The sequence below is a fragment of the Gracilinanus agilis genome, chromosome 3 (assembly GCF_016433145.1).
Source record: "Gracilinanus agilis isolate LMUSP501 chromosome 3, AgileGrace, whole genome shotgun sequence".
NCBI classification, from domain to species: Eukaryota; Metazoa; Chordata; class Mammalia; order Didelphimorphia; family Didelphidae; genus Gracilinanus; species Gracilinanus agilis.
Window position 1 is genome coordinate 569,898,963 of NC_058132.1, and position 16,418 is coordinate 569,915,380.

At 36.2% G+C, this 16,418-nt stretch overlaps 1 protein-coding gene across 1 annotated transcript; it reads right to left on the minus strand.

Annotated features, from left to right (window-relative positions):
* Positions 1-14,729: 14,729 nt before the first annotated feature.
* Positions 14,730-16,200, minus strand: LOC123239995 (calnexin-like). Its single transcript, XM_044667333.1, has one exon. The coding sequence runs from the start codon at positions 16,127-16,129 to the stop codon at positions 14,912-14,914; it is 1,218 nt and encodes a 405-aa protein (XP_044523268.1). The 5' UTR covers positions 16,130-16,200; the 3' UTR covers positions 14,730-14,911.
* Positions 16,201-16,418: the final 218 nt, after the last annotated feature.

A 16,418-nucleotide genomic window follows, 5' to 3' on the forward strand; every position in this document is an offset into this window, starting at 1 on the left:
ATGAATCCTGGAGTAGCAGAGTCAATAAAAAAGGGTAAAAAAAAAAGGTGAAAGAAAGTGCTCTGTCTGGTCCAGTAAAAAGTGGAGAGACAGAAATAAGGACTCATCTCACCAGTGGTACATGGAGAGAGTGCTGAATAAGCCTCAGCAGAACTCAGACCTGATAGAAGGTAAGTGGCAGGGGAGAGAATGTTCAGTCTCATCAGTTCAGACTCAGCAGGGATACTAATGGAAACTAATGCCATTCAGAAAGGCAGCAGTAGGAGAGAAAAGGCCCCACATAAAAAGACAGATAAAATGTGGGGCACAAGACAGCATGGGCAGCAGTGGGAAAAATTCAACTCAACAAGGTTCAACCTGGATTGGATTGGGCCTCCTCTACAGAGTGATCAGTTTGGGACCCAGATAGCTGAGCCAACCCTAGGCACAGTACAAATGTTGGACTGTACTCCCCCTCTATCCCAGGATCAATGCATAAAGACATAATAAAGGGGGGGTGGAATAATCCCCAAAGAATCAAAAAATAAAATAAAAAGTACTAGAAATATATGAGAGATGACCAAAATGCAATCTCAGAAGAGGAGAGCAATACAAAAATGAAGACGTGTGAAAGCTCAAAGGAAAATGTGAAAGGATGTAATCTCTTACACTCCAAAAAAGAACAGAATGACATAATAGACTTAGGGAAGAAAATAGAAAAGAAAATGAGAGAAAAAAAACAATAGCTTAGAACAAAAACTTCCTAAAGAAAATAGTTTCTTAAAACATTAATACAATTTGTCAAACAGGAATGCCCTAAGAAAAGAAGTACAAAGCCTCAATGAAGAAAATGGCACCCTGAAAATTAGAATTGGACAAATTGAAGCTAATAACTTCTAAGACAGCAGATAACAATAAAATAAATTAAAAAGAATGAAAAAATAGATAAAAATTTGAAATCTTTTTAGTGGAAAAACAACTGACCTAAAAAAAAGATCTAGGAGAGACAATCTAAGAATAATGGGTTTCCTTGAAAGCCATCATCAAAAAAAAAGAACCTGGACACTATATTGAAAGAAAACTGCTCTGATGTTTTTGAAGAAGGGAAAATAGAAATTGAAAGACATTACTAATAATTTTATGAAAGAAATTAAAAATTAAAAAATCCCAAGACTATTATTGCCAAACTCCATAACTCTCAAGAAAGGAGAGAAAACAATAATTCAAATATTAAAATAGGATCTAATAAATTCTACAATAAAGGATCCAAGGGCATGGAATATGATATGAAAGGATAAAGGCCTACAACCAAAAAATCACTTACCCTATAAAAATAAGCATGATATTCCAGGGGAAGAAAATGATACTTAATGAAATATTCTATTCCTGATGAAAAGATATGAGCTAATAAGGAAATTTGGTGATCATATTCAACACTCAAGAGAAGGATAAAAAGTAAACATAAAAAACTCAAGGGAAAAAGTGAGGTTAAACTAGTCACATCCTTGCAGAGAAAAGTGATAACTAGGATAATCAAGGGAAACTGAGAAATAATTATAGTACTTGCATGGGAAAGTGATTACTAGAATATTTAAGATTTTTATGACACAAGAGGTATTTAAGATACATAAGATACTTTAAGGTAACCAAGGGAAACAATGGAGTTAAACTGATTACTAATTAAGCTGGTAATAATTAAGATGCTATGATACTTGAAGTTCCTAAAACACCTAAAGTAGTTAGGATATTTAAGGTACTGAAAATACATAAGAACTTAATTAGTATTAGGGTATTGAATAGGAGTAGATATAAACAGAGAACATAGAGTAAATTGAATGTGAGAGTATGATACACCCCTTCCCTCCCAAAAAAGGATAAAATATAGGAACTAGGAAAAAAGAAAAGAAGAGAATTTTGAGGGCAGATTATCTCATATATAAGAGTCAATGGAATAGAAGGGAACATGAAGGGCAGCAGACAATGCTTGAACCTTAGCCTAATTGGAATTGGCATAATGTGGGAATAACATCCACACTAACATGTAAATAGAAACAAACAAGATGGAGGGGGAATTTGGGGAAGTGAGTAAACGGAAGCAAAACAGAATGTGAATGGGATGAGCTCACCCACAAAACAGAATAAGTGAATTGAAAGAATTATAATATGCTATCTACAAGGAACTCATTCAAAATAAGGAGATACACAGAGTAAAGATAAAGGGCTGGAGCAAAATCTACAGCTGAAGTCAGAAAAACAGGAGTAGCAATTATGATCTCAAAAGCAAAAGTGAAAATCTACCAAATTAAAAGTGGTAAAGAAAAAAATCAGAGGAACCAAAGAACAACCAATGGCATAGCATCCAAATTCCTAAAGGAGAAATTACATGAGTTACAAAAAAAATAGAAAATAAAATTATATTAGTAGGGGGCATTAACCTTCCCATTCAGAGAATTAAACCAAAAAATAAGAGAAATCAAGGCCTTTAGATTCAACAGATCTCTAGAGAAAATTAAATGGGAATAGAAAGGAATATACCTTTTTTTCCTCAACAAAATTTGTAAGGCATCAAAGTCTTACAATCAAATGTGGAACAAAACAAATGTTAAATACATCCTTTTCAGGATGGAAAAAAAAATTACACTGAACAAAGAGCTGGAAAAAAAGACTAAAAATTAATTAGATACTAAATAACCTTACCTTAAATAATTAATGGATCAAAGGATGAATTATAGAAACCATTGACAATTTCATTAAAGAGAATGACAACAGAGACAACAAATGTTGTCAAAATGTTTTACATCATTAAAACACAGAAAGAGCAGATCAAATAATTGGGTATGCAACTAAAATAACTAGAAAAAGAACAAATTTAAAACCTCCAGTTAAACACCAACAAGTTAATCCTGAAAAAAACACTCTTCTTCCTTGGAACCAATACACAATATGGATTGTAAGGTAGAAGATAAGATTAAAAAAATGAATTATTGGATTACCTAAAAGTTTTGACCAAAAAAAAAAGCTTAAACATCACATTACAAGAAATGATCAAAGGAAACTGCTCTTACATTCTTGAACAAAATACAATAAATGAAAGTTATACATATTGGAGTTGATACAGCAAAACTGGGACTAATGCATCATTGGTGGAGTTGTGCATGAATCCAACCATTAGTAAGGCAATAAAACAGTGCATATCTTTTGATCCAGTAATAGCACTAATAGATCTGTATTCTAAAGATATCAAAAGAAAAGGGAAAGTATCTACTTGCACACAAATAATTATAGCAGTACTTTTTTTGACAAAGAAATGGAAATTAAGAGGATGTCCATCAATTGGGGAATAACTGAACAAATTGCAGGATATGATGGTGATAGAATACTGTGCTGCTGAAATGATGAAAGAGATGATTTCAGAATGAGCTCAAATGACCCACACGAACTGATGAAAAGTGAAATAAGCAGAATGAGAACATCATATACATTAACAACAACATTGTGGAATAATCAACTCTGAAAGATTTAGATACTTTCAGCTATACAATGATCAAGGAAAATTCTGAAGGTCTTATGACAAAGAATACTATCCACATCTAGAGAAAGAACTTTTAGAATCAGAATGGAGATCAAAGTATATTATTTTTCACTTTAATTTATTTGGATTTTATTTTGGTGTTTTTATTTTATATGGCTATTCTCTTACAAAAATTCACAATATGGAAATATGTTTTGCATGTTAAAATATATCTAATGCAGATCAAATTTCTGGGGAGGCGTACAGGAGAGAGGGACACGATTTGGGTCATATAACTTCCAAAAACTTATGTGAGAAATTGTTACATGTAATTAATCTTTATAAAAATATCCATAATAAATATAAATATATAAGAAATGTAAATAAAAAAGAATCTGTATAGAAAAATGAACAGAAAAACCAGGATAATTTATTTTCAATTGTACATATCTTACTGCCAAGGAAATTCTTCCTTATGAATATAATTCCCACTAGCAGAAATTTTAAGCCCATATTCTTCTGTCTTTAAGGTTTTTAAAAATAGCTAATTGCCATTCTTTGAAAGATATTGTTCATTTTTTAGACTGATCCGTTTTTTCCACTTTAGCCTAAACAAACCTTAATTTTTTATATCTATTTTTATAGCTGCTATTTTCCCACAATTTATGATCTTTAGGATTCTGCTTTAAACTACCTCCAAATTAGAAAAATCTATTATCTACCAAAGTATAGCTCAGCATGAAATCAATTTTGTTTAGATTACTTATATTCTAAATCAGCATTGGTGAAAATTTTAGAGATCATGTACCCATTCTGCAACTTCAAGCTGCCTGTGAGCCCTCTTTGGTAATCCAGACAGTGGTGTGAGGAATCACTCCCATTGAGTGGCTGGGTAGAGGGGCATGGCATGTGAAAAATGCTCTCAGGCACAATGTAGAGGGGGAGTGGAGCAGCCCTCTCTGTGCCACTGGGGCACAAGTGCCATGCCTTCAACACAGCTCTAAATTATTTCCCCAAAATATTTGCTCATTTTATACAAATATGTGAATATTTTGTCCCCAGTTACTATAGGAGAGAAACACTGTGCCTTGAACCAGTGTATTGATGTCCTGCTGATAAAACTATGAACTGACAAACCGTTTTGAAAGCAACTTGGAAATATAACCACAGATTCAATAAATTCTACACATCCTTTGTTCTATTACTATTAGAGAAGAATTCATGAGCACAAAAATACTTATATTAGTACTTTTTGTAGTACCAAAAAAACCCTGGAAATAGATTATGTTTCCATTGAACAACTAAACAAATTGTGATACATGAATTTAAATATTGCTATGCTATGATAATCAGTGAGAAATATTTTTACACATGAACTAGTGCAAAGCAAATATAGTAGGACTAACAAAACAATATGTAAAATCACTACAACAATGAAAATGTAAAGAAAAAATACAACTCATTGCCATTTGCTTAAAATGACTGAGGTTGGTCTCAAGAGAGGAGGAAAAGTTCTTTTCCTCTGTAGAGTCTGACTACTCATATGGAACAATGCGTATATCATCAATTTTTTTCTTAGTTTGACTGAACTGCTTTTCTCTCCTTCCTCCCTCCTTCCCTTCTTCCCTTCCCTTTCTCTTTTCTCATTCCTTCCTTCCTTCCTTCCTTCCTTCCTTCCTTCCTTCCTTCCTTCTTTCATTCACTCCCTCCCTTCCTCCTTGCTTCCTTCCTGACTTCCTGCCCTGGGATACTGTAGAGCCTCTAAGATAATGTCCTTGAAAACTAACTAGATAGAGAATGTCTGTTGTCCAGACTATGTCATGCAATTAAATGGACAAACTATAATGAGATAATATTATTGCTATTATTAATGCCAACAACTCCAGATTTAGCAGCTGATTGGCTTCTAATCCATGTTACGAAGACCCTGATGTATATTAAGGTTATGATGCTTACAGCACGAGTGTATCATTTGATGAGCAATAATGTAGCAAAATAGTGGTATCTAGGTAGCACAGTGGATAGAGCACCAGATCTGAAGTTGGAAGGACCTGGGTTCAAATCTAGCCTCAGACATTTCCNCCTTTCTTCCTTTCTTTCTTTCTTTCTTTCTTTCTTTCTTTCTTTCTTTCTTTCTTTCTTTCTTTCTTTCTTTCTTTCTTTCTTTCTTTCTCTTTCTCTTTCTTTTTTTCTTTCTTTTCAGTTGTAATACTCACATTTTAAGTAGTTTAAGGGGGCTTGGAAAGACAGCTTATCTAAAAATATACCTACAATTCTACCATAATTGATTTTCCCCCCCTTTTAGTCAAGTTCCAGTTTTCCTTTTTCAAGACATAAATCATGGAAAAGATATCACATTAAGTCCATAATATCTTTGCTTTTCATTGAGTTTATTATATATAAGAGCATGAAATCCCCAATTAATACGGAGCCTGAAAGAAGATAAAAAAACATAGAAACATGAAGTATGTACCAGAAACAAACATTCATCTCTTTCCTAATGTTTCATAAAGTAATTCCCACTATCACTCTCCAGATCAGAAAAAAGGATGAAATTCTTTAATAGTTTTCTCTTTTCTTTTTTTCTCTTGGTAGGAATTTTTTGAGTCACACAAAGGTTATAATATGAAAATCTGAGAAGCAGTTGTGCCAACCCTGTTTATCAATGAATATGGTCTACAGGACAGAATAAAAAACCTGTAAATTAATGATAGATTTCTTGTATTACTGCCCTCAGGCTACTGAGATTGTCATTCTTTCACTGAAAGGAATCAGATGAGTCTGACAGGACTTGTTCTCTATAAACATTTTTAGTTGATTCAAATGATTAGATTTCTTCTGTGCTGGATCATTTCCCCTTGAAATATTCAATACCACTGTCTGAGCAGAAATGTCTAGCATGAACATCTGAATAAAGTCATATTCCTTACCCAAATGTTCTCACTATCCATCTCCAGGTATTTACCAGTTACATAGTATCTTTTAGCAGCAATAATTCTTTATTCCATTTTTTAAAAATATTTTTTACAAGCAGGTCAAAAACACCATATATTCAGAAAACTAAATACCTGTTCTGAAGCTGTGTGTTTCTTTCTTATCAACATTTTTGTGATATGTTTGTCTTTGAATAATTTCTAATTCCTTTCCTTTTTTTCTAGGTTAAAAAATCTGTTTAAAAAGAAAAAAAGTTTGTTGGTTTCCAAAACACCCAAAATTTATATGTAAGATTACACATTTTAGTTAAGTCCATTTTCTCCAAGTATATGTCTCATCTTAAAATGATTGTAAATTGTTTTGTCATATTAGTGGTCCTCTTTTACACAATTTCTATGTGCCTATTTTACTGTGTAATTCTAAAGAATATGCAATTTAGAAAAAGTTTAATAGTTTCTTGAGTTCTCAGTGATCTCTGTCACATTTTGTGTTCCTATTCTACAAACAGGCATGGATGCTGATCTCATATTCCAAACTGAATTTTTCATTTTCCCTACTACAAATCTTAGGTTTTAGTGTCTTTGCTCATATCATTCCTTATGTTTGGAGCTTTCTTCCTCCCCTAAATCTGCTTATTTAAAATCTTATCCCTTACCTACCAACTCAAATGCTGTCTTCTGAAAGAACAGTAACTGACTCCTATCAGTGAAACCCAAGGGTGCCACACACAATTAGGTCCACACTCACAAACCCACAAGTGATAGGATACACAAGGTAAATTGGGAACCTACACAAAGGAGGTGGGAAATGGGTAAAACACACCAGTTGGTAAATGTCAATTAAAAAGTGTTACTGGTCACCACTCAAGGTTATCTATCTGTGGGTCCTTTCTTGGGGTTGAGGAAGACACAAGAAGTAAAATAAGCCTTTTAGTAATGAGTTTTATGGTATGGGAATTAAGGGGAAGGTCTCTCTAAATCTAGTTGTCTAGGGATAAGTTTAAGGGATTGGAAGGTTGGACAAACACTACACTGACTCTAGCTTTAGGCTGTCAAGACCAGCCTGTTAGGTCAGGAGGGGATTGAATGTCTCATTGCAGGGTCCTCTTCAGCTCCAGTGATGATCTCAGCTTTCCAGGAACCACAGCAAATAAGTGCACAAAAAGGTAAAATCAGAGAGCTGAACTAGTCTGGTATGTTCACCAACCAGAACTATTCTCCGCCCAACCTGATCTTTCTCACAAATGTGAGGATGAAAAAGGGGTTTTATGGGTTCAATATATTAAAGATGGTCGAAAGAGGATTGATCTATTATCAATCCTCAATTAAGAATAATCTCAAATCAAAATTGACTTTTGTGGAAATTTATTTACATGAGAAGAGAGAGAGGAAGTAAGGAAATAAGAATCTATCCCACTAATTAGTCCAGGTAGAACTTAACCCTCAGCTGAGCATTAACGAGCCTGAGGTCCGGAGGTGAATGGAGCAAACTCCACTCACAGAGTCTATAAAAGGAAGTTTCCCAATAGAAGTTTAGGAAGATTCAGTCTTTAAACTCACCATGTGGAACAGTCTCAGTCACGAACCAGCAAAGCTACCTCAGGTCCCTTTCACCAAACCAGAAGAAGCTTCACTCACTCAACTCCCTCTTTTTAAAGGGGTCACATATGCATCACTTCCAGTGCCTTCCCCTTGCCTGTATGTCCAATCACAATAAACACTTTCTCATAGAAAGTCTAGTGTGCAGTCAGTTGATTCTGATTCATCACTCACTCTAGCATATGTGGGTTAGGACCTCCTAGAATTGGAAGGTGCTCTCACCTTTGGTGATTAAATCTAAAGATGGGCAGTGTAGACTTAATCTAATTATCACACAGGGTAAATGGTTTTGGTAGGAGACAATTACTTTTTTGGGCTCTTCATTTCCAGGAGCCAACTAAGCACCTAACTGCCATCAGCTGCATCCAGAGAGTCTCAGAAAAGTTTCTTTCTCCCTCACTGTTCCATGCTTGGAATCTTCAGCATTTTCTCTGACATCTATGCCAGCTAAATTATGTCTATTGTTTAACTTTTCCTAATTCCCTCATAACACTTCATATCTTTTCCCTTCCTTGGATATGCTGTAAATGTTTTAGTCTTAAAGATCTTATCACTTTCTACTTTGCATGAAGATTATTGTTATGGTGGTGGCAGTGTTTTTTTATTTTGTTTTGTTTTGTTTTGAACATATGCATAGTACTATCTGTACTAGACTAAAAGCTCCATGAGATCAAGTATCCTATCTAATTTTAGTTTCTTTTCATTTTTTCATTTCATTGGCACAAGGGTAATATGCATGAATTAAACTATAGGGATCATTCTTTGGAATACATATAGGTTTTCTCCAACTATTTCTTATCAAACATGAAGGAACATGTGTTTTATATTAATATGGGTTTTATGTTGTATAATGCTGAATGTAGTTATAGGCTTTGAAATACATATAGGAACAGAAGATTCAGGATTAGACTCCATTTTAAGATTCTTTGCCTTTAAGAAAAAAGATCACTACAAGGTTGTTAGTAAAAAATAAAATCATAAAATAAAGTTTTGATCAATATTGTCCCTAGGGGACTTTTATACAACCATGTTTTATAAAACCAACTTTTTTCAACTCTGCCAGAGAAAGGAAGATTCCAGCATTTGCTCTCTGAGACTGGACAGCAGCATGATCTGTGTGCTTATTTGTTTGTTTTTATTATCCACAATGAAATGTGTCTAAAATAAACCAAATATAATCAGTTCTGCCATAATACTTGTTTTGAAAACCTGACTTTCTTCAAACAGGATTGATATATTAGAGAAAATTTGAACATAATGTGAATTTTGTGTTTATGTGTGATTTCAACCACAAAAAAAAAACAAAACAGTAAGAGGACACAGAAAACTGTACTGCTTCTCAATAGCTCACAAGCTGTAACTGTTCTGACACTCAATCATAAACAAACATTTCTCAAGGCAAAATGCCATATTTATTGGATATCTTCTGATGTAGTAAGAGCTGTAGGAGGGCTAAGGAGAGCTGGTCTGCCCTCACCCCTCCTCCACCTTCCACTCTGCTCAAGGCTCCCATTTTTGAATACCTTCTTTAGCCCAAACTCTATGGGAACCAGGTGCAGGCTGAGCAGCAGCCTAAGGCCATGGACACTGCAAGTTTTATTGTAGTATTTATGTAGTTCTTAACCATTTAACACATCTAAAACTGCAACCCTTTTGATTAGGTTCATAGATATGTTTTGTCTTATTTTTATATGTATCATTGATGAAGTTTTTGATTGCTGTGCTCCTAATCTCATTTCCCCTATAACCCCTGTGGGTTTCATTGCATCATTTTGCATAGTTTTATGACTTTTAGAAATGCTTACATGACATTATGATTGGTAAGAGTAAGAGATGTGACCCAGTGACATTACAGCAAAAGCTTGCTGGGGCTAAAAGAGAGGGATATTAAATTAAAAAAGGATAGTTTATACAATTATCCCTGGCTACATTGTGGCTCACTTATCATGGCTTCACTGTATCATGGGTTTTTGTAAAAATATGTCTAATTTTTTATTGCAAAATTTTTGCTATATCATGGGATTTTGTGGATGAATACCATGCTATACACAAAGGAAATGCAGTACATTACTACCACTTGTGCAAGTTTGCCAACATGAGATTGTATACATTTGAGTGCAAAGCAGGGATTTCTGTTTTCCCTGATGGAATGAAAGACAACCAACCACAATGCTGTATTCTGTATCCTGGGTGCTGATTGGCTCAATTTTTATAAGAGTGTGGGAAAGGTTAATAAGAGTGGAAAATGTTTATGGGAGAGTGGGAAGGGATTATAAAACCTTAAAATCTATATAATCTATATAAATAATAAAATAAATAACACCACTACTATGTAGACTTTCACCTATCATGGGGATCTCTGGAACACAGCTCCCATGATGGGTAAGGGATCACTGTAGATGCAAAATAGATATTCCCTATCCTAGAAAGGTTGGGGAGCTTGAATATGTCAACTATATATGAAGAGGTAGGGTACAGACTACATTCACACATTTGTTCTTAGGCATTTATCATCATCATCATCATCATTGTAGTAGTAGTAGCTATCATTTACATATTAATTAAACTGTGTACTTTGCAATTATCATCTCATTTGATCTTCACAACAACCTAGAAGATGAATATTCTAATCATTCCCCATTTTAGAGCTAAGGAAAGGGAGGTTAAATGATTTGCCTAGGATTACACAGTGTAAGGATTAAATTTTAATGGTCTAGCTAAAATACATGAAGAGTATAAATAACAGTGCTGGTTGCCGATTCAAAGTATTATTGGTCAAAGTCAAAATGACTTTAATAGCTTTTATTTACAAAAGAGGTGTAAAGAGTGAAAACAGAGAAATACAAAAGGGTAGAGAAGACATTAGCCTATCTAACTAAATATTGCTCTGGTGCTCAGCCAGGACTTGTTGAACTTCAGCAGGAATTAAATTCTCTCTAGAAGACAGGAAGGGAAAGCCAGCTATCCACTCACCCAAGTTCCCTCTAAGAGGCAGATCAAGACAATGACTCGAGTGGAAGGTGATTCTTGAGGCCAACTTTCTTCCTTCAGTCAACTTTCTTCTTGAAGCCGACTTACCTCTTGAAGTCCAACTCGTTCCTTCTTGAAGCCATCTTCCTTCTTGGAGTCGACTTCCTTCCCTAGCCCTAGAAATTCAGGGCCTTTTATAGTGGGTTCTTGTCTCTTCCCCTTTACATAGGGGCCAATCACAGCTTCCAAATTGTCTAGCACTGCCCAGGGGACAGTGTTTGTGGGATCCACTTCTGGAGGGAGTGAATACTCATTAAAAGGGTTCACAGATTCCTGACAGATTAAGTTTCTGAGAGTGTGAATTTTCTGAGTGGTTTGTAAGCTCTTCTACCTAGTTCAAGTTTTTGTTGATTCAATCAAAAGGTAGACAAAGGAGAGTTAATCCTGTCTTCACAATCTAGTGAGGTACTAAGTAAGGGTACTAAAGTTATTGTTAACCAAAGTATATCTCAAAGTGTAAACTCAAAGAGAACAAAAAATTCCCTTTTATAACATCTAGTTAAGTTTCCCAGACCAGATTTGAATTCAAGTCTCTACAATGCTCTATCAATTGTAGCCCCTGTTATTTGCCCCAGATGTTCATATATATAAGACTTCAAAATGTGTATGGGAAGTGAAAATTACTGAACCCATAGTAATTACCCTAAGCAGTGATGGTGAACCTTTTAGAGACCTTAGAGACTGAGTGCCCAAATTTCAATCCTCATGCTGCATGTGAGAACCCTGCCATATCCCAGACAGGGAAGGGAGGAAGCACTCCTTTTGGACTGCTGGGAAGAGGGGTAAGTGATGTGAGGAATGTCCTCAGGACTGTATGGAGAGTGGAAAGGAAGCAGCCCCCTTCAGCATGCTTTAGCAGTGTGCTATAGGTTTACCAACAGGGCCCTAAGCCTTGCTTAGTATACTACTTTTGAGTCCAGAAGGATTTATCCATAGGAGAGGCAAGCCTTCTCCCATCTCCTCCCCTAGTTCTTTTTAAATGACAAACCACTAGGGGCAGCTGGGTAGCTCAGTGGATTGAGAGTCAGGCCTAGAGACGGGAGGTCCTAGGTTCAAATCTGGCCTCAGACACTTCCCAGCTGTGTGACCCTGGGCAAGTCACTTGACCCCCATTGCCCACCTTTACCACTCTTCCACCTAGGAGCCAATACACAGAAGTTAAGGGTTTAATAAATAAATAAATAAACAAATAAGTGAATGGATGAATGAATGAATGAATAAATAAATAAATGACAGACCACTTCAAAACTTGGGTTCTGAGGAAGTTAAAGGGAATAAGCTTCTGCTTAACTAAGGATTGTTTTCTGGATGAAAAAGTTCACTAACATTGAAACTGGAGAAAAGCATGATAAACTCTGACACCACCAAATGTTCTGCTCTACTCAGCTAGCCAATAAACTGGCCCTTTGAAGGAATAAGCCTAACTGGACCACCTGTTCTTGCAAAGGACATACCCAAGAAGAGTAGAAAGACTCCTAAGAAACTTCATGAGGATACTCCAGAAAAAGAAAGGACAATTGACTGCACTTCCAGAGTCAGGAGTTGCCTTGGCTATGTGTATTCTCTACCTATGTGCTTCAATACAGTTATACTTTAATTTCATGACCACTCTTTTGCCATCTTGGACTCTGGAGCCTTTGTGGGAGAATGTGTACCTGTGGGCAAATGTTTTGAAACTATTGTTCTTTATAATCTATTTGGGTGCCATTTTGCTAGCCATTACTTGCTAAAGAATGAACTTATTCTATTCCCCAGTTGTTAAAGAGAAAGTGTACCCATTTAGGAGAAGCCTCAGAGTTACCCCTTAAACACTGGGAGTAGTCACAGTTACTTCTCTGGTGACCCAACCTGGTAGTGTAAACTGAGCAAGAGAGCCGCAAATAAATCACAACTAATATAAAGCATATTAGAGAACAGATAAAGGCTTGAAAAAACATCAGGCATGAGAAAAAAAAGGGAGGGCAGTTGAAAAATAACCATTGTCAGGTGTTTCAATGGTCCTGGCAAATACCGTTACTGTTATTTTTTAATATAGTAGAAAGCTATGGGGATGGGGACTCTACTCTCATTTCACAATCCCAAATACCAATATCCTCTTTGCTTCTTAGCATCTGGTAATATCTGGGTACCTAGCTCCATCTCTGCTTCTTTACTTTTTTTTTAACACCCTTAGAATTGTTCACCAGGCTAAATAATCCCCCTACAGGCTTATGGTCTCAGGAAGCTCAACAAAACTTCTGAGCTTAGCCATGATGATCACTGTTTTTTTTTTTCTCATGATAGGAAGAACAGGAAATTATTCTCTTCTTGGTTCTACTTGCCTTGATCTGAGCATCCATTGATCCTCTTGTTCTCTTTCTCTTCCCTAATTGGTGCCTCACCTTCCCTGGCACAGCAATGGCTTTGGAAACATAGAGAAAGTGAATAATCAATGTGTAATTAAGTAAATAAAAAGAGGGATGGAAGAAAGACTGATTCTTAGTCCAACAGTGGAAACAAATGAGGGCCAGTGTTCCTTCATCCCAGTTTCATCCCTGAAATTAATAACCCTGATATGTTCTATGGAATTCCTGTGCCATAATGAACATTTTTTTCTTTATTCTGGATCTCTTCTACTCATACTCCTATAAGCCCAGTTCCAAAGTTTATTGGCATGAAACTTTCTCCTTTGTCTTCTTAAATTCTCTCTAAGTTTTGAGTCTCCTTGAGCTCTACAGCCACTTCAGAAGACTTTTTACTTCCAGTTTTAAGAGAATAGCTATTGATTGTCAAGGCCATCCCCACTTCAGATTGCTGAATGAAATGACACCTGGGAACCCAACAAGAGAGGAGCTAGAAGTCTCCATCATGTCCTATTCCCAAATTGCTACATTAGGGACTTTGGAAAGCATGCCCTTAGGTAAAATCAAGGATTTACTTGGTTGAGCAGTTACTTTATTCACAAAAGGAGGGCTCATTCATATTGTGTTGTCTAGTATATATACTTTGTAATTTCCTCTAAACTTGATGGAGCAAATTTTTCAGTAATAGCTTTAAATTTGAGTCCATTCTCCCCAGAGAACAAGGCAATGAAGAATATATTACTTTTATTTTAGGAGGTTGCAACAGTAGACATGTTTTGAGGGAACAACCTATGAGTTCTATAAGGAGTTGGAACAGGGAGCCTAGAATCTTTCTTAATCATCAGTTGTTCAAGTCATCCAAACCACTTTGAATAGAAATCTAGCTGAAATGTTTCCATCTTTTCCATAAGAATCATAAGAATGTAAGAAACATTATTTGGAGGCTTGCTAAAATCCAAGTATATACAATGACTGAAAGTGTATATATGAATGAAGCATGCTTTTCAAGGAAATCAGGAGAGAGAAAAAATGATGCAGCTTGATTGTCTCCTCTCCATACCATTTGCTTTTTTTTTTTTTTGAATATCGAAGTTTATAAAAAAAACTACATTATAAAAACTGCAATTCATCACCTAGCATTTTCTAAACTTTGCTGTTATTTTTCCATGGATAGATTAATACATTAAATTAAGCCAAAGTTCTTGAAGATTGGCAATATTCTAGCATTTTAAAACCAAAAACAATAAACAAAAAAACCCACCAGGTTAGTTGCTTTATGTTACATCCAGAATCCATAGCCCATACATTAAATGCTTTCTTTCTACAGGAATGCGGTGTTCTTTATATCACAATTGTAATTAATTACTGCTAGATGCTCAAAATTTCAGTGGATAGTGTTTGACTGGAATCTGTTGATAGTGAAGTCTTGAGGTTTTTCTGGGTTTCAACATATAAGGTGTATCCCAGGTCCTCTTCCTAGGATCACATCCAGGGTAGGGGGAAAAGGGAATCACAGATCAAGTTCTTAAATTCTTTGAATCTCTTTGTGGCTTTCTGTTTCTGGGTGATCTGTTCAAAACTTCATCTTCCTCTGCTTTAGGTTTTCTGTCTTCATCCTCTTCAGCATCACTTTTTTGCTTCTCTTCAAGTTTCTCTTCAGTCTCCTCTTCTTCATCTTTCTTCTCCTTTTCCTCCTCTTTCTCCTCTTCTTCCTCCTCTTCCTTCACATCTGGTTGAGGAGCATCTGTCTTCTTATACTCTGCAGCACTGGGTTGTTTCTTTCCAGAACAGCAGAAGAGGACCACAAGGAACAACGGCAAGGCCACAGTGAGAATATAGACCACCCAAAGCCATGGACGTTCTTCAGCTGCTTCAAACATTTGCCCCATTACACCAGGCTCTGCAACCCCATCAGCAGCTTTCTTCAGACCCCACCCATCATTGGCCCAATCATCTGCAACTGCTCGGTCTGCACAAATAATAAAGTTGTCAAAAAAGATATCTGATGTCATGGACCACAGCTCCAGACCCACAGTACTGAAAGGAGTCATTTTGAAAGGCTCTAGATCTTCAAAGAAATCTGGGTTTGGAATCTTCCTTGGTTTCCAGATTCCCTGGTAGTTAGGATTATCAATCATAGGTGCTTTCCATTTGCCCTTGTAATTGGGATTGTCAATGGTAGGTCTTTGCCAGACACCACAACCAGGGGCTGATTCACATTTTGGGTTTGCAGTTTGGGGAGCTTCCCATTCTCCATCCATATCTTCATCCCAATCCTCTGGCGTCTCTGCATCTGGGTCAGATACATATTCAGGCTCATCATCCAACCAGCCTTCAGGTTTTGTAGCATCCTTATCTGGAATCTTAGCAGGAGCAGTCTCATCCCAGTCATCTGGTTTGACAGCATCAGGATCTGGTATCTTTGGCCTCTCATCCCAGTCCTCAGGCTTCTGGTCATTTGGATCCTCAATTTCCTGGGGAGGATTCACAGGAGGAGTCATATCATTCAGAAGGTTCCCACTATTCACAACCATTTGATCAACTAATATTTCAAAGCTATTATCTGGATTCAAGACTAATGTATACAGATGTGTTTTCTTATCAGTAAAGTAGGTCTTCAGATCTGTATCTGGTCTCTTAGCATGCTTTTCCTCATAGATGCCTGTCTTTGGGTTTTTATGCCTAAAGATGAAGTGCAGCTTATAGTCCTCTCCACATTTATCTGGACCAAACATTATTGTGTAAGGGGTCTTGTCGTGGAACTGATCAAGATTCAATTCTGGAGTTCTTGAAAGCAGTTTCACATAGGCTCCACCACATTCTATTCCACTTTGGAAATCACACCCTGAAATCCTAGTGACATACCATTTACTTTTGAAGGGATTCTAATGGACAGCAGCAGCTACCTTTCCTTGTGGGAAGCCCACTAAAGATATAGTGGTAAGAAGATAAAAGATCAGGGATAAAGGGAGAATATGGATATGAAATAAAGGAGTTGAGATTTCATGCCCAGCAACTAGTTCT